Raw genomic sequence first — 17866 nt, 5'->3', positions numbered from 1 at the left:
CCTCACAAAACAGACAAACAAACAGGCGTCCGCCCCCCTGGGTAGTTCCTCTTTGTTGAATAAGGTGAAACTTTTCCCAGGGGGTCAAGACATCCCCAATTCTATTAACTAACATTTCAACAGTCTAAACTAAAATCAGGATAACTTATTTACAATAATTCCAACATAACCCTCCTGTTTATCCGGATTCTTGTTATAAAATATCATCACCCATGACCTCTTCTTATCCGATTTTCGCATCACAGGATCACAAAAATAACAGAAAACGTTACACTCAGAAGTTAATGCCAGAGTCTTTAGCATCTTGGAACATTTCAGGCAGTCCAATGAACTGCATTTCCTCCTCATCCCCAGATGCGTCGTCGTCGTCGTCATCCCGTGGTTCGCCTCCAGATGTCAATAAGGCATACATTTCGGATTTGACTGGTTCTATAGCATTTGTTATTAACCTTTCACATAACGCACGAATACAGGGAATACAACAACATCCACAAGTTGTGAGAATGGCAGCATAAACAGCGATTGACATTAAAACTGATACAACCAACTGTTTGTATCTGCCAAACATGCTACCAAATTCACCCCACATTGAGGTGTCGATTCCAGAATGTTCTTTCATCTTGCTGTTGAGGGATCGAAGGCCCTCCAGGGCCTTGGTTAAACTCCCGTCAGCTGCTGTATTGTTAGGGATGAACGTGCAGCATTGGTCGCCAAAGATGGAGCACACGCCACCTTCCTTTGCCAGGATCATGTCAACAGCAATTCTGTTCTGGAAAGCCATCAAAGAGGTAGCCGACAACTGTTCATGGATGGCTGCAAACCCTTCCTCCGTCCTGTTCCCCAGTCGTTGCACATTGTAATGGATGTAGTTGATTCTGTCCACATTTTTGTTAATAGTACACCACCAACACAGGAATGATTCAAAACCAGCTGCCATTTGGTTAGCGAGTTTATACTCATCCGGTACACCTCGGGGAACCCCGATGCTGTCGATGTAGGTTGGGTCCCCGTCTCCCCATCCAGGAGCGGACCGCTTGGCTCTGCCATTCCAGTGGTGAGGCAGGACGTTTCCTGCACTTGTTTTCCAACTCGAGGCTCTGTGGGCGGGGCGTTCAGATACGCCCAGGCTGTCACTGACAGTCCAGTCACTGTGATGTGGATGGCAACAGCTTTCACTGTGGCTTCTGTATAGAGGTGCAAAGTCTATGGGAGGTCAGGGTTAAGTGAGGGGTGCTCGTGGCTGGTGAGTAGACGTCAGATGAGTTTCTTCACGGACAAGGGTTTTGACACCGTCCGACTTAGTCCACTCAGAGTCACCTGTCTCGAACGACCTTCACCTGAATCGACTTTGACTTTTCAGCGATCTTTGCTGCTGTGGAGGTTGGTGAGTTGGGCCACGAATGGGTCTTCCCATCGTGGAGAGAACCAGGACTTCATTTTTATGACTCGGATCAGGATCCAGTCACCTGGCTACACCACCTCCTGCAAGATAGACAAAAAGATCACGGCACCTTACATGTTCTTTGGATAAGTTTCTCTCCTTCATCTTCCCATAAAGGAAGTTGAAATGGTCTTCCAATAACTATCTCAAAAAGTGTTAATCTCAAGCTAGTTCTACCAGTTGTTTTGCCATGTTTTGCACTATGCTGTTTGAAAAATGAGCTCCATTGTCACTCCAGATGATTCTGGAGATCCCATGTTCTTTACAGATCAATAAAATAACAAATTAAACTGTTCCTACAAAAATTTTAAAATAGGTATTTATACCTCTTCACCATACCTCCCCCCTGTTGAGACATTTATGGCTCAATTATGGAATACATTTTTGGTAGGCACGGTAGGCCTTTAGCTTTGTACAGTTCGTCTGCTGACTGTTCTTGAGATCGGCTCAGTTTTGTTGTTGTGTATGCTGCTGTGTTCTGTCGTTGTCTTTAACACGTGCTTAACATTCATCATTATGTTTGTGAAAATTTAAATACCTTATTAGTCAAAATTAAACATGCTAGCTGATATTCTATTTTGAACACTGCTTCCTTGTTAAGATCAAAACCCATATTTGTTTTTTCCTCTTTCCTACAATTACACAAATTAACTAATCATACTAAGAATAGGAAAAATACAAAAAGCAAACCAGGCTGCTTTCTCCTCAGGAAAACAGCTTTCCCGTTCTCTGTAACAGTTTAGATTCACATCAATTAATATTCAGAAAAAAATGCACACATTTTATAATTCTAAATAGAATTGAACCCAGTAAAATGTAATCACCCCTTGTTTGTCAGGGTCAATATTTTTAGCATAATTGTATCTTTTAGAGCAATTAAAGCCCATTACTTTTAAAATGCATACTAATCAAGTCCCAATTCATTTAACAATGTGTATTGCGTTGCATATTAACCTCAGTGTTTTTTTTAATTCAAAATATCCCAATCTAGTAGTCTTATTATCAAATGTAACATTCCATTGTCTTCGGAGTTTGCCAATCATCTCCTATGAAACTTCCTCAATCAATATTTTTCAATAGTCAGGCATAAAATTCAATTAAGATCTAGTCACAATTGTTTACTTTAAAAATCTGTAAGAAGATCTAGTCACAATTGTTTACTTTAAGAATCTGTAAGAAGGTGTAGTCTCAATTGAAACGCTTTTTTATATGGAGACAATAAAACCAATATAAAAAGTTCCTCATGGCTTACAGCATTGCTCCCCGGGCAATAATCTTTCCAATCAATATTGGAGTGCTTGCCATTTTGTCTGATTACGTCAAAAATTTATCTTACCTGTCTCATCATACGTTTCAACTGAGAGAACCTTCTTACAGAGCACAAAATGGATCCGCTATTTTCATGTCTGCTGGTTTGGTCAGGAACTATTGCACTCTCATCCCGGGTTGCTCATCATGTTTCCTGTTGAGAAATGCAATCTCCCTCTGCCAACCCAAAATGAATGCGTTTCCTTAAAGTTTTTTCTTTTATGCAGACATATGTTTAGCCTCATCCTCCAGTTCCAATCGTGTAGTTAATAATGGCGTTTGGTATATTCCACTAAATTAGATTTCCATATTTTTTTCTTTCTCGGAACGAAATATGGAAACTTTTGTCAATTCAGTCAATTATTCTGTTAACACAATTTGGATGCCATTATCACAATAGATCAATAGTACTTTGGAATTTGGTATCAAGCACTGTCTTTTCAGTGCTCCTAAATTTTGCATAGCTCATTTGTTTCTCCACTTCAAATTTCACGTTTGGAGTACTGCTGCTTTTACCATTAAAATTTCATTTGACTAAACAATTTTCCATAATTTTCATCAAAAATTGATTTCAAATTTCTAAATCATTTTCCACCTTGATATCTGATTGATTATATCTTGATGGTCGGCCAATTAGAAACACAAAAAGACAAACAATTTATCTAAATTTACCTAATAATTTGGATAAATGCCATTTCTGCATTGTTTTCATGTTTGATATCATTAATAATTTGGATGATTCTTAATACTTAAGTCTAAATCGCAAATCACTCTCATATTTCTAAAACCCAATAGTTAAAGCTCTGGCTTAATTCCTATCCGCTCTAAAAAGGCAGTTTTATTTAAAATAAGAGCCATTTTCTGTGCTCACTATTACCTCAATTACAATTTAGGGAAAATAACCTTTCACTAGGCATTTCCTAATATACATTTTAGTGTTTAATAAAAGACCCATAATTTTTACTAATATATCATAACACTATCAACTATCTCTGTCTCTCTTGTGGTAGTCTTTCCTGCCCTTTGTTTTTGGTGTGAAGGGAGCAGTAAACTGTATGGGCGAAGCCCCCCCCCCCCTCCTTTTGTTTGCAAAGAGTGTGCTTAGCTTGAGGGGGGTCCGCATCTGTGAAGGGGGGTTTCACCACCTTTTTTATCTATCTCTCCCCTTACTTTTGTTAACCATTTGTTTTGCTACCTCCTGTTTTAGTCGTGCGCTATCATGTCGTCGCTGTGCGCGGGGAGGGTTGCCCCCGCATTCCCTGGCTATGTGGCCCTCTTTGCCGCACGACCAGCAGGCCCCCTTTCCCCCCCTCGTCGTCGTGCTCCCCGCTTGCGTGTGGAGCCTCGCACGAGGAGAGCTGAAGAGGGACCACTTTTTTTTAACAGGCCTAATATAGTTATCTCTTCTCTTTTTTGTTTAGCTACTTTCTCAACCTCTTCTATTTGCCCTGCTATTCGCAACCACGCTTTGGTTTGATCATAACCTTGTTTTTGCATTTTACTTCGTTTTTTGTTACAAGATTTTTCGATTTTTTTGTTGTAGTTCACGGATATCTTTTATTATTAGTCTACCGGTGAACCCATATTTTTTTTTACCCAATAACGCAAGGATTCCACCGCGTCGGGATCCTCTCTATGGACTATCTTCCAGTCTTTAGACGCAAGTTCCGAGAGGAATTCCTCTTTTTTACTTGTTTTACTCTGTACTTTACCCATTTTTGAATAAAATATAGTCCCAGTGGGTCTTTGCACCTATAGTGCACTAACACTGGGTTTAGACAACAGGATGTCGATAAATTCCTTTAGTGGTAAACTCACTTCAACCTTTTCAGGCGGAGTCTCATGTCTACATACATCCACTAAAGGTCGACATTTGTCTCCTGTTGTTTGATATGAGATACAAATCACCAAATGGTAAAATGTATTTCCATACACACTTTTTTGCACGTTCACTCCTTTTAATTCGCAACCAAGGCTCCGCAAACCTTTACAGAGTTTAATTAGTCTTTTCCAACTAAGGGGGTCTGTTCCGCCAACGGATTTAATTTTACAGAGTTTAATTAGTCTTTCCAACTAAAGGGGTCTGTTACGCCTTCATTCATTCCTTTTTTCTCATTCATTCCTTTTTTAAATAAAATTTACTCACGATTCTCTGCGTCCTCGGTATCCCTTCAACCTTTGGACCCCAGCCCGTAAGGAAGAAACAGTCCTGGAAAAGGATCTTTATGCTGTGGCCACAGACTTTTCTGGATCTTGCTCACCCGCTGGGATCGTCCGGTATCTTGGAATCCGGCTCGAAGGACCAATTAAATGTTAGGTTCAAACACCAGACATTTGTTTCACCAACCTGAAAAGAAGGAAATCACAGAGAATTTGAGTTAACTTTATTTAAAAAATGAGAGGTTCAGAGACTGCCCCTGTCACAGCCCTCCAAAAACACTCTGAAGAAAATCTCCCCTCGCCTATTCTCTTATTGTGTTTTGGGAGTGTCCAAGTTACAGGAAGTTTCAAGCTGATCAAGGGAGAGATAGTTCTCTCCCAGTTACAAAAGGTTCTTTGATCATGACCATATGCCCCTTCAAGATAACATCTTTATAGTCTTATTCCTGATATCTTGCAACCCTCACAAAACAGACAAACAAACAGGCGTCCGCCCCCCTGGGTAGTTCCTCTTTGTTGAATAAGGTGAAACTTTTCCCAGGGGGTCAAGACATCCCCAATTCTATTAACTAACATTTCAACAGTCTAAACTAAAATCAGGATAACTTATTTACAATAATTCCAACAGATTGGATAACTTTATTCATCCTGTATTCGGGAAATTTTATTGTGACAGTAGCAAGAAAAGGCATAGTTATAAGTTAGACAGTACAGTCGCAAAGGCCACACAACAACAAAGCAAAAGTACAAAGCAAATCAAAGTAAATGGAAACTGGAAAATGGATACAAAAACTGGAACCACACACAGGAAGTCTTCCACAAGATGGGGAACTTCTGCAGACTGTGACCGAGGTAGAGAATATGATGATTCCCTTCCCAGATTCATAGATGAGACAGCAGTTGCGTCAATCAACCCCAGACCAAAAGAAGAGGTAAGGAAAGCACAACAATCTGACCTGTTCATACACTCCTATGTTGAACTATAAACTGTCAGGTTGTAAGCCATCAGCTAAGGAATTGAAGTCGCTCAGCCCAAAGAAAAAAAATTTGCTCAGGCAGTGGGACAAACTGATAAGACAGTGACGGTGTTCTGTACAGAACCACCACAACCCGTAAACAGTTAGTCCCACCAGAACTATATCGAGGTACAGTAATGAAAGAGTTGCATAATAACATGGGGTAGCAGGGTGTTGACCGCACAGTATCCCTTGTGCGTGATTGTTTCTTATATATATGCAGTCTGATATTGAACATTATGTAACTAAAACCTGCCCTTGTCTAAAACTTAAAAAAACCACGAACAGAGAGCGCCATTGACAAATATTGTGAAACCACAGCCCTTTGAGCTGGTCTGTATTGACTTTCTTCATCTTGATCGATGCAAAGGCGGATATGAATATATCCTCGTCAAAGTCGATCCCTTCACACCAGGGGTGTCAAACCGATCCTCAAAGGGCCGCAGTCAATGTTCCCTCTAATTTTTCGTTGGTCTGAGCAGAAAGTCAACCTCCCTGAGCGCACTGAGTACCAGTGTGAGCGACATCATCGGTACTCGGATGATTCGCCTAAAGACGTTTCGTCGACGGACGTTTGACAGACGGGCAGGTCGCCGAATGGACGTTCCGCCGAACGTTCAATCGGCCGAACGGAGGTTTCGCCGAAACGGGATTTGCGCGCTCGCCCCGCCCCCGGATCGTGTGTGTACAAGTTTTTCAACCTCGGCCCGCGGGCCATATACGGCCCGTTAGGATTTTTAATCCGGCCCGCCGCCGGTGTTGTCCAAATTATAGTAAAAATCAATGTTCGTCTACCATCAATGGCAGCCCGGGAATAAGCACTCTTGGGCGGGCATGGCAGTCCGGGAATAAGCACCCTTGGGCAGGCAGATGTAGCAGAACCGAGCCGTAAAATGACAGCAATCGGGTCAAATCCATCCTAAAACAGCATTTAATGATTAAATACAAATACTGGAGCTCTTTGGACATTAGAACCAAGCCCAGGGAAGTGAATTCCTCGGTAAAATGTCATGATGATATCGCGATGGAGGCAAAAAAACGTCTATATACGTCCATTCTCCAAACGGCTCAAAATGCTCTCAAATTCGGTCAAATCCAGCCGAAAACAGCGTTTAATGATTAAATACAAATACTGGAGCTCTTTGGACATTAGAACCGAGCCCAGGGAAGTGAATTCCTTGGTAAAATGTTGCGATGATGTCGCGATGGAGGCAAAAAAATGTCCATATACGTCCATTCGCCAAACGGCTCAAAATGCTCTCAAATACGGTCAAATCCAGCTGAAAACAGCGTTTAATGATTAAATACAAATACTAGTATTTGTATTTAATCATTAAACGCTGTTTGAACGAACGTTCATTCGGCGACCTGTCCGTCTGTCAAACGTCCGTCGGCGAAACGTCTTTAGGCGAATCATCCGGTCACGACATCATCATTGCTCGCTATGGGTACACCAGTCACACCTGCCACAAGCAGGTGCATGTCAATGTTCCCTCTAATTTTTCATATAAAACATGCTGTAAAACACGAAAAACCTAAGTGGACAGAGCCACTGCCACTGGCTGCCGCTTAAACGGCGCCATCATGGGGAAAGGGGTAAAAAATAAAATAAAAAATAAATTAAAAAAATTAAATCCCTTTTTTTTTTACTGCGCGCCATATGATTGGTGCTGCGCAGAGAAGACGAGAGTAGTGCGCAATTGCGCACGCGCGCAGCTTAGAGGGAACATTGCCTATCAGTGTGACATGCTAAACTGTTTATTTTATTAACGATCGCATGTTGGGGATGTGCAACTAGTTTGGATTGGATGTATATCGATATTCGATTATTGATGCCTTGATGCCCATACCACTAGTTCGGATTGGATTTATATCGGTATTCGATTATTGAGGCCTTGACGGGAGATATTCTTCATCTCATTAAAGTTGGATTGAGGAAGCAACAACGAAACACTATTGTGATTATTTCTCCCCGTGTTTCAAGCAAAAATGCAGGGTGCAACATACACAGTAATTAAGACACAGTCAATTACAAGTTTTCGAAGAGCGTTTTAAAGAAATTATATCAGAAAAATAGCAATTTCTCAAAGGTGTCTTAAACCCAAAAGGAATTTGTTTTCTTTTTTTTTAATTATTCCCTTAACCTATAGATGTAAATTATATTTCTTGATTTTCCAATTTTTAAAGAATATTTGCAATTTTTCCCTCCAATTTGTTTTCTTTCTTTTGACATTTTCCCTTACTAAGAAAACATATACATATATATACATACATATACATACATATACATACACCTACATACACATACACACACATACACACATACACACATACACATACATACACATACATACACATACATACACACACATACATACACATACATACACATACATACACATACATACACATACATACACACACATACACATACATACACATACAAACCAAGATGGTATGTATGTGGATTCCAAGATGGCGCCGTTCACGCGGGAGCCAGTAGAAGTAGCTCTGTACACTCTTGTTTTTCGTTATTTACAGCCCTCCTATCTTTTTTTAATTACATTTTAATATTTCTTAATACATTCCTTTTTACTTTACTTTGTACTTTATACTTTAATGTTTTTACAACTTTTCTTGTTCTGTTAGCCTGGCTTTTTTCGGCTACTTCTTTTTTTTGGAACCATTCAGCCATGCCTACGCTGTCACACACATGGGACTAGCTGTTACAATACGCAGCGGAAGGAGCAACACCTCGATGCCGCCGGCGATTCAGAGCTGGACAAAAGTGCCGGGAGAAGAGGCAACGCTTCTGACCAACTGTTCCATCGTGGGATAAGATGGAAGAGCTGTTGGCGCTTACTAGCAACAGAGTCGAGGGGCCTTACTCTGCTACTGTTGTCTTCAGCTCCAGACTACTGAGGAACTGTGCGGATAAGCTTGGAAGAGTGAATCTGCATATTCTCTACCTCGGTCACAGTCTGCAGAAGTTCCCCATCTTGTGGAAGACTTCCTGTGTGTGGTTCCAGTTTTTGTTTCCATTTTCCAGTTTCCATTTACTTTGATTTGCTTTGTTGTTGTGTGGCCTTTGCGACTGTACTGTCTAACTTATAACTATGCCTTTTCTTGCTACTGTCACAATGAAATTTCCCGAATACAGGATGATTAAAGTTATAAAGTTATCCAATCCAATACACATACATACACATACATACATATACATACATACCAGTGGCGGGCGGTGCATTTTCTGGTAGCGACTTCAACGTATCAATCCAACCCTCAAAAACTATTTTATAGCTATTAAACTGGAGCTTTTGAGACATTACAACCAGGCCAGGGGGGTGATTTTTCCCGGGAAAAGACACTGATGGACGTCAATGGTGAAACGGCAAAAATTAAACTGGGGTAAAATCCACTTCCTAGCAGCATTTTGTGATGAAATACAAACACTGGAGCTTAAAAGCAAACACTGGAGCTTTTCAGATATCAGAACTTGGCCCACAATTGAAATATTATTTAGGAATATGGCCATATTTTACTCACCAAAAATCATTTTTACACAATATCCATCCTCCTTTCTTTCTTCCTTCTTTCCTATCGCCATCGAAGCTAATGATGAAAGTCGAGCCTGTCCTGTCATATTTCCGCCATAGTCCGTTTTGAAAATGGCATTAAATCAACACAACAATATACTATTTGCTCGTGGAGCTAAGTTAGCGCGCTGAAAGTGCCCCACTCACCATTTTCCCGGCGGTAACAGGCTTGCTAGCTTCGGAGTTGACCGCCCTTTCTTAATGATGTCCATTTTTTTCCTGAAAAAGTCCGTCTAGAAAATAGCTTTGTGAGTAAACAGAATCTATTTGTTTTTGCTTATGTCGGCCATAGTGGGTGGAGTTTGCGATCTCGGCTGCCTCGGTACTGCTTTGGCCCGCCTACTAGCCAATCATAGTTTGTGAAAGCAATGACATGTCCCAGCCAGCAAAATGCTAACGCCTATGAAAAATCATTGTGGGGTTGCCAACTCGAAATCTGATTGGTTAAAAGCAACAGTCTAGTTTAATGCAGCAGAGCCCGCAAGAACTGATTGTGCAGGCTTTGAGGCAGATCTGATCTGGCAACAAATATAGGCTGAAATGTGATTGGTTAAATGCTTCAATATGAAAACACACATCTGGAAGCAGTGCAACCAGGGGAAAAAGCAATGAAAGAAAGCTAACAGACCATTTGGAATAATAAGTACGTATTGATGGACAAAATATAATATGATTCAGATATTTCTTAGGCCAGCAGAGAAGGCCTTGAAGGCCCTGACGGCCCGCCACTGCAATCAATACAACCAAGATAATAACGAAATCATTTAATTTATAAATGTCATTCGGGTATAAACTCTGTTAAAATATATAGCGACACAAGTCAAAGTTTTTGCCAGGTTTAACAGTATTAAAATGTAAATATACAAATGATACGAGTATCGGGATTAATGAATATGCCACTTAGTTCTACGTATTATCCTATTAATATTAAAACATTTTTTTCATATTTATAAGAAAAATATGTGAAGCCAAACAATATATATTAACAGGGGTTTGATACTCGTGGACATACATCATAGATCAATTAACAAATAGAAAGTTTGAATAAACCTTATGAATATTAATAACACACTTTTTATTTCCGTTAAAAAAGAACACAACATATCGATAAAAAGCAGTGATTCCGACACAATGTGTCTCCCATTATTGATTTTCCCCAACAAATTTTCAAATATAAATTGAATATTATACATACGTGAAACATCTTATTTTGAACGGAAGGTTGCCATTACGGGAAACTGTCTTTCCCATCATGCACCCCTGACCGGAAATGCGAGGGCAAAAAAATAATAAAGATGGCCGAATAGGGAGCGCTTAGTCTGCGAATATTTGTCTTTTTGCCCGTCTAATTTGTCTTTTAATTTCAGTCACTTAACTGAACTGAAGTCTTGACAACGTTTCTAGCATTATTCACTTTACGGATTCAACACCAGTCATCCAATGAATAACTGCTTTTTAGTTTAGTATGTGTAAATAAATCATCAGGCCATGTTCATCCTACGAAATTGTCTCTTCATTCCCAAACTTCAATACGTGATGAGAAGCTCCCCGACATATCGTAACATGAATTGTCTACAGAGTTTCGACCATGTCATAAAAGATTGTTTATCCTCGTTGTTGAATGTTGACTTTTCAGTCCGCATGGAATCAGTCGAAACTCCCAATTCGTCACGGTGGCATTGGTATCCGTTCCCTTGTTGACTTGTCCCTCCCCTCTTTTCTGTCATCATTCTATTCTACAGTTGAGTTAGTGCGACCTGTTTTGTCTTCATCTCAAATTGATCCTCATAAATCAATTGACATTGATGGCGCACTAAATGCCTGGAATGAATGTCATTCATCAACTCCAACACATCTCGGAGTTCAGAAAGAGTGGGATGAAATCAATTGCCTGAGGATGAAAGGCAATTTGATCGATTCCTCGAATCAGTGGGACCGCAGTCGAATATTATCAGCGTCGACGTTTCCCTCCGGAGCTTGGTTGAATGCTTTGCCAAGTGCGACTTTGGGCAATAAGCTCTCCCCCGATGAGCTTCGCATCTCGATTGCTCATCGTCTTGGTGCTAAAGTTTGTGACCCGATTCTGTGCAAATGTGGTCATTCGATAGATAGCCGAGCTCTCCACCCCTTATCCTGCCGTGTCCAACCTGGTCGTTTCCCCCGTCACTCCAACATCAACGACATCGTTAAACGTGCACTGTGTCAAGCTGGAGTTCCTTCAATTCTCGAACCAAGTGGTCTAGTGCGTGCAGATGAGCGAAGGCCTGACGGCTTGTCAATCTTTCCATGGAAGATGGGAAAGTGTTTGACATGGGATGTGACAGTTGTTGACACCTTTTCTCAATCCTCAATTGCTTCATCTGCAATAAAAGCCTGCTCAGCTGCGAACAAGGCAGAGTCAATGAAGTCTGTCAAATATGCACCGCTTGTTGACAGATACTTGTTCCAGCCCATAGCCTACGAAACTTCAGGTGTATGTGGGGACTCCACTTTGAAGTTTCTGCTAGAGGTAGGTTCCCGGCTCGTGGCTGTTTCAAATGAGCCACGCGAGTGTCAATGGCTGTTACAGCGCATCTCTCTAGCAGTGTGCCGCGTCAACGCATACAGTGTCCTCGACTGTGTGAAGAAGGTGTGAAGTTATGTGATATGTGTCATGTTTCATTTATTTTTTATTATTATTTTATTTATTTTATTTATGTTTTATTTGTTTATTGTTTTTTTTTTGTTTCATGAATAAAGTTTTAACTAATCAAAATAAAAAAAATAAAAAACATTAGTCATTTGAATAAGTCTCTCTCTCCACCTCCTCTCTCTCTGTCCCTCTCTCTCCCCTCCGCAAAATCCGTCTAATTTTAGTACAATTAAACACATTTTAGTACTAATAAACCACTAGTTATTTGTTACTTTGCTAATAGATGGCGAATTAGAACAAATAAAAATGTTTTTCTAATCCAATATCCTGTTTTTGGTGTTTTTTAAGAGGGTTGGAACGAATTAATTTGTTTATAGTTCATTTCTATGGGAAACTTTCATTTGAGTTACGAGTAAATTGACATACAAGCTCAGTCACGGAACGCATTAAGCTCGTATCTCGAGGTACCACTGTAGGTGCAAATAACATGAGTAAATTAATAATTCAAAAAAAATTGTATTGTGTTAGCACCTAATTTCTTCAATAACTCCCATTATAAATATAAATATTTGATCTTTAAATCTGTATTTATTAAATAAAGTGGCAGGCCGTGCATTTCGCACCTAGGCCTTCAGTAGTGCTATGTCTGAATCAATCCAACCCTCAATAACTATTTCATGACTAGAAAAACCTTTACTGTCGCTACAGCTGTGACACATAAAAATGCATCAATAATAACTTCATAAAATTGAAATATTTACGAATTTAGCCACATTTTCCTCACCAAAAATCATTTTTATTTGTACACAAAATCCATCCTCCTTTCTTTCCTCGAGAAGATTTCAATTACTCTGTCATACAGATTATTTGTGCGTTTCATATCAGTCAAGAAGTTCTTCTCTATCGCCATCAGAGCTAATGCTGAAAGTCGAGCCTGTCCTGTCGTATTTCTGGCATAAGTTTTTATTCGATTTAGGACTGAAAATGTCCGTTCGAAAGAAGCAGTGGATACGGGGATGGTCACTGCCAAACACACTAATGTGTAAAGCTGCCCCATGCTCTCACTCAGATTTTTCTGCTGAAGGAAGTCAAGGAGATCAGTGGAAGATTTTCCTGCAAAATCATCCATGGCATACATTACAGTCAGTTCTGTTCTTAGCCGAGGCAGATCGAAAAGTGCTCCGTGGCTCTGTGTTAAGCTGGAGAAGGCTGCATGTGGGAAAGTTAACTGGAATTCCCGAAACTTCTGCGGGTCAAGGAGGGAGACAAACACCAGTCTTTCGTGGTCCTGAAATCTGGTCTGCGTCTGGCAAATAATATTGTCCAGAACCCTGTCGTAGAGTTGGTGGTAGTGCGCCGAAGGATCTTGCACTTGACCTCTTCGCGCGCTCGGAGCGCCCGCACTGCGTTCAGTAGCCTCGTAGATTTCCCCGTATCGGCTCCTCTCGCGTTCAACTGTGTCACAAAACTCCTTTACTCTTGCAAGACAAAACTGTACATCCAGTTTGTTGTTCTGTAGTATTGAAAAAAGCACGAATGAATGCTCAAAAATGCCGTTAAATGTGTGAAGCAAAAAACAAAATTCAAAATCATCCAGACATGCTTTAAAATCATCAGCACACCCCACAGACTCCTCGTCGTACTCGTCATGATGCTCAAGGATGTGATGAAACAGTTCCTTTAGAGCATCTCTCTTCTCAAAAACTGTATTGACCACTCTGGATGTGTACTGCCACCGTGTTGGTGCCACACGAGGGAGACACCGCTGGCAGATTTCGTCCAGCAGCTGTGTGCATCGAGGCGATCTAAAAAAAAATGCAGCAAAGCCATTAAGGTGAGCGAAAAATATTTTGCTTTCTTTAAGCTTTGAGGCCCCCTGAGTCAGTACTAAATTAAGCTGATGTGCATAGCAGTGTATGAATAAAGCTAACGGTGCTCTCTCCTTAACTTTAGCCTGCACCCCATTAAATCCAGAAGACATGACTGCTGCACCGTCATAACACTGTGCCACAACTTTACCCAGACATTCATTTTCCACCAAAAATTGGATGATAAGACCTGCAATGTTGTTGGCTTGATTCCCACTGGTAACATTTTCAAATCTGACGAACCGCTCCTTGACACCTCTGCCCGTGACATAACGCAGAACCAGTGCGAGCTGCGCTGCATTACTCGTGTCTGTCGAGTCATCCACCATAACAGTGACAAACGGTGCTTTATCAACTTCCCTTTTGATCTCTTCCCTCATCACTTCAGCAATGGCAGTGATCAGGTCATTTTGTAATTTGCCCGACGTCCCACTAAACATATTATTAGTGGACAGGTGGTAATGTAAATCTGTGTTTTTCTCAGCAATGAAAGAAAGAAGCTCTACATAATTTCCTTTGTTTGGGGATGCAGCGCTTGCATCGTGTCCCTGAAATGAAAGTTCCTGCTTACCCAAAAAAATGACACAGTCTATCAGTCTTTTTAAGATTTCCCTATTTTTCTTAACCTTTTCGTTGTGGCACTCCGTTTCCCTGCGCACTTGCTCGTTAAACTGTAACTCCACTCGGGTTTCCCCAAAAGTTTTGGAGAGCACCGTTGCTTGCAAGTGTCCGGCAGAGCTTTGGTGTCTCGTTGCTGCTTTGGTTAAACAAGACAAATGTGCAAATCCAGTGTTGCTCCAAACACCATGTCCATTGGTGGCAAATAACAAGCACTCCCAGCAATACAATTTGCAGTGTTCCTCGGAGCCCGTAAGCCAGGGGTAGCGCTCGTAGTTAGCGAACTGAAAGCGGCGGACACACCCTTTTCCCGGTTGTGACAGGCTTGCTAGCTTTGGAGTTGACCGCCCTTTCTTAATGATGTCCAGCTTTTCTTGAAAAGTCCGTCTTGAAAATGGCTTTGACAGTAAATCTGCAACCAAATCCATTACGAGATCATCTTCACTCTTGAAAAGCTCACCAGATGACCAGGTGACATCTTCCTCCTTTTCGATGGGAGGTTGATCTTCCCTCTTTTGCTGTTGAGGCAGGTCTGCTTCCTCTTTAATTTGGGGCCATGCAGAGGTGTTTGCAGGCTCCGCCCCTCCACTGGCCCTGCCCAGATCCTCTTCTATCTTAAAAGACTCCTCACCAGTTGACCAGGGGACATCTTCTTCCTCCATTTTTATTTCAAGTTGCTCTTCTCTCTTTTGGTCTTGAGGAAACTCGGGCTCCTCCCCTTCGAATTGGGGGGGCTGATTTCTGAAACCTGCAATGACACAAAGATAAATGATATACAGTCATACTTCTAACAAAATTAATTGGCTGCAGAACTTTTTTCGTAACTTGAAAATTTCGTAAGTAGAGGTGTACTATATGTAAATTCTCTAATTTGTTCCACGGTCCTCACACAACTACCAGCTAAACCCTTTAAAATTGATAATAGCGTCCCAATTTTGTATTAAAGATGTGAGCAAACAAGCAGAGAGAAAATGAGGAAATGATTTATTAATGTCTTAAAATAAAAAAAAAAACGTGAAAATGTGCCCTGCACCGCTGAATTAGTTCCCTCCGCGGCCGTTATTATGGGAGACGTAATACCCGTGTTCGTCTGCCAGATGGCGGCAAGAGCATTTCCTACCAGGGCTGAAAGCTACATTTTACCCTTTTACCTGTTCCCTGTACGTGTATGTGAATATATGTGCCGTGTTGCATTTGTATGGTATTTAATCGCTTAATAAAGGGAATTGCAATCATTAATAAGAGCATTTGGTTGAGGTGGACAGGTATGTAAGAGAGAATCTTGAAACATGGATAGTGGTAGTGTGAGACAACCAATTGAATTGAATGCGTTTGTGATTATAGAAGATAGAATGAGAGCGATGAAATGAAAGCCTAGTAGAGGGTAGCAATGTTCTAAAGTGAGAATCAATGCATCCACGACAATATATATAATATAAATGAACATAAGGAAATCCATTTTGGGGGATTTCGTAACCTGGATCTTCTTCGTATATCTCGAGTCACTCATTTGCATATAATAATTTCATAACCTGAACATTTCATACCTAGAGGCATTCGTAAGTAGAGGTATGACTGTATTTTATAAACTGTCAATCCAACTAGAAATCCTTTAGGTTAGACTGGGACTCTAAAGTGTTATATTGGCAGTGGAAGAATTTACTAATCTGCTGGTTGCCACAGTAATGAAATTAAACTGAAGAGGACACCATACATTCGTGAGGTTACCCACGTAGCACAATCGATCACAGTTAACAGTGAACTGTTTTTTTAGTGTATTTTACTAAGAAAAGGACTGTTGGTTAGTGAAGTATCCTCACAGGCCCTTAAAATTTTCCCAAATCCGTGTTGAGCCACCCAAGTGCAAATATTCTCTTGTATTTTTGAGATTTTAATTTATTTAGAATCCTTTTATAAAAAAGGGGAATCACATTTTTATTTGAATCATTTTTAACTTAAAAGGAAAACTCACAGCTAGTCTTTTTTATTGACTGAAAAAAATTGTGAAGAGTCACCATTCAGTTTTATTTTTTTTCCAAAATTAATATTTTTGGATTGAAATAAGCGGGAGGAAAAACGCGGTTTCAAAACTGCTTTTGGATTTGAACTTTTTCCTAAAACAAAGGAAACGTAAAATATTTCCTTCTTGTGATTAGGATCTTTCGCTTTTTTGATTTAAAAAAAGGCACAAATCATAGTTTTTATTTGCATTACAATCTAAAAATGGAAAATAGTTAAATGTTTTAATTTGTACTTTTTTTCTCATGTTTTATTCTGCATGGTTTTGTTTGTATTGTTATATTGCCTTGAAATCAAGCTTGTCCCTTCTTGGGTCAACTTGAGAGAATTAAATAATTTGCAATTGCTGTGCACAAAAATAGCATTTCTACAACTACCATTAAGGGAATTTGTAGATATAAAAAGTGAACCCACCTTCTGGTATGTGAATAACTACTTTCTCGTGCGTTACATTGCAAACTGTCGAGTGTTCCTCTTGGAACTCTGTCGGTTTTGTTCTAGCGGGCATTTCCACACTTGAGTTCTGATGGAGGTGCCTTTGATAGCTGCTAGCTAGATTTAGCTAAAGTAGGTCGCTAAACCTCAAACGAGTTCTTCGACGACTTGAAGACTTGTTCCTTACCCAGATGCTGGCTAGGCTAAGCTAAAGTAGGTCACAAAGCATAAACGAGTTTTGAGATGAGATGACTTGACGACTTGTTCCTTTCCCCGTTCATAGACGACTTGAAGAAGTGTTATGCTCGAGCTTTCCTGCTCGAATAAATTCGAGCAAATGGAGCAGAGGCGTGTCGACACAGCCCTGCAAACCAAATGAACAATTAAATCCCCAGGACTGTGTTCCGTATTCGAATTTATACTTCCACTCGTCTATAACCCTTTTGACTTGACCCACACTGATCATGTAGTATCTTATTTGTATTTTAACTCAAATCATGTTCTACTCTCTGTCTATCTCTCATACCGAAAGAGGAAATAACGTTGTTCGCGCATGCGTAGTAGCGATTGGTCACAATCCGACAGCGGTCCCAATCGGGGAAGGACAGCCTTTATCCTATGCTTTTCTCTCCTCGGTTTTAAGAAGATCTACTTTTAATGTCCCCTTGGGCAGTGAAATGTGGCACAAATTTTAGGTCATGCCGAGAAACTGTCATTTGGGAGGACGTTGAAACTTTGCGGCTTGTTTAGCTTAGCCTAGCCCAAATTTGCCG

The 17866-nt window shown here is 40.5% G+C and overlaps 1 protein-coding gene across 11 annotated transcripts; it reads right to left on the bottom strand.

The window, feature by feature from the left end:
• Positions 1-12910: 12910 nt before the first annotated feature.
• On the bottom strand, positions 12911-17658 carry LOC144065562 (zinc finger MYM-type protein 1-like). Of its 11 annotated transcripts, none has more exons than XR_013297203.1 (4): positions 17073-17656; positions 14648-15387; positions 13797-13958; positions 12911-13666 (listed from the first exon to the last, which is right to left on the bottom strand). XR_013297203.1 is itself a non-coding variant. In XM_077588529.1 (4 exons), exons 1-3 carry the CDS (start codon positions 17164-17166, stop codon positions 13834-13836), a joined length of 1014 nt encoding a protein of 337 aa, XP_077444655.1. In that variant the 5' UTR covers positions 17167-17655; the 3' UTR covers positions 12911-13666; positions 13797-13833. The 11 variants fall into 11 exon arrangements, 8 of the variants coding, with proteins under 8 accessions (XP_077444655.1, XP_077444657.1, XP_077444653.1 ...); XR_013297202.1 differs by having other exon boundaries at positions 13776-13958; positions 17073-17655; XM_077588529.1 differs by having other exon boundaries at positions 14593-15387; positions 17073-17655.
• Between the last annotated feature and the right edge of the window lie 208 nt (positions 17659-17866).

Source organism: Stigmatopora argus, chromosome 20 (assembly GCF_051989625.1).
Source record: "Stigmatopora argus isolate UIUO_Sarg chromosome 20, RoL_Sarg_1.0, whole genome shotgun sequence".
Lineage (NCBI taxonomy): Eukaryota > Metazoa > Chordata > Actinopteri > Syngnathiformes > Syngnathidae > Stigmatopora > Stigmatopora argus.
This window is presented reverse-complemented; position numbering and strand designations above follow the sequence as displayed.

Bases quoted from the DNA above. Each gene is read 5' to 3' on its own strand.
- LOC144065562 (XM_077588525.1), bottom strand. From the start codon at position 17,166: ATGCCCGCTAGAACAAAACCGACAGAGTTCCAAGAGGAACACTCGACA. The intron at 15,388-17,072 runs GTGGGTTCACTT...GTGTCATTGCAG, and splicing joins AGTTATTCACATACCAGAAG to GTTTCAGAAATCAGCCCCCC. The intron at 13,667-13,775 runs GTGTGCTGATGA...TCAATACTACAG, and splicing joins TACGACGAGGAGTCTGTGGG to AACAACAAACTGGATGTACA.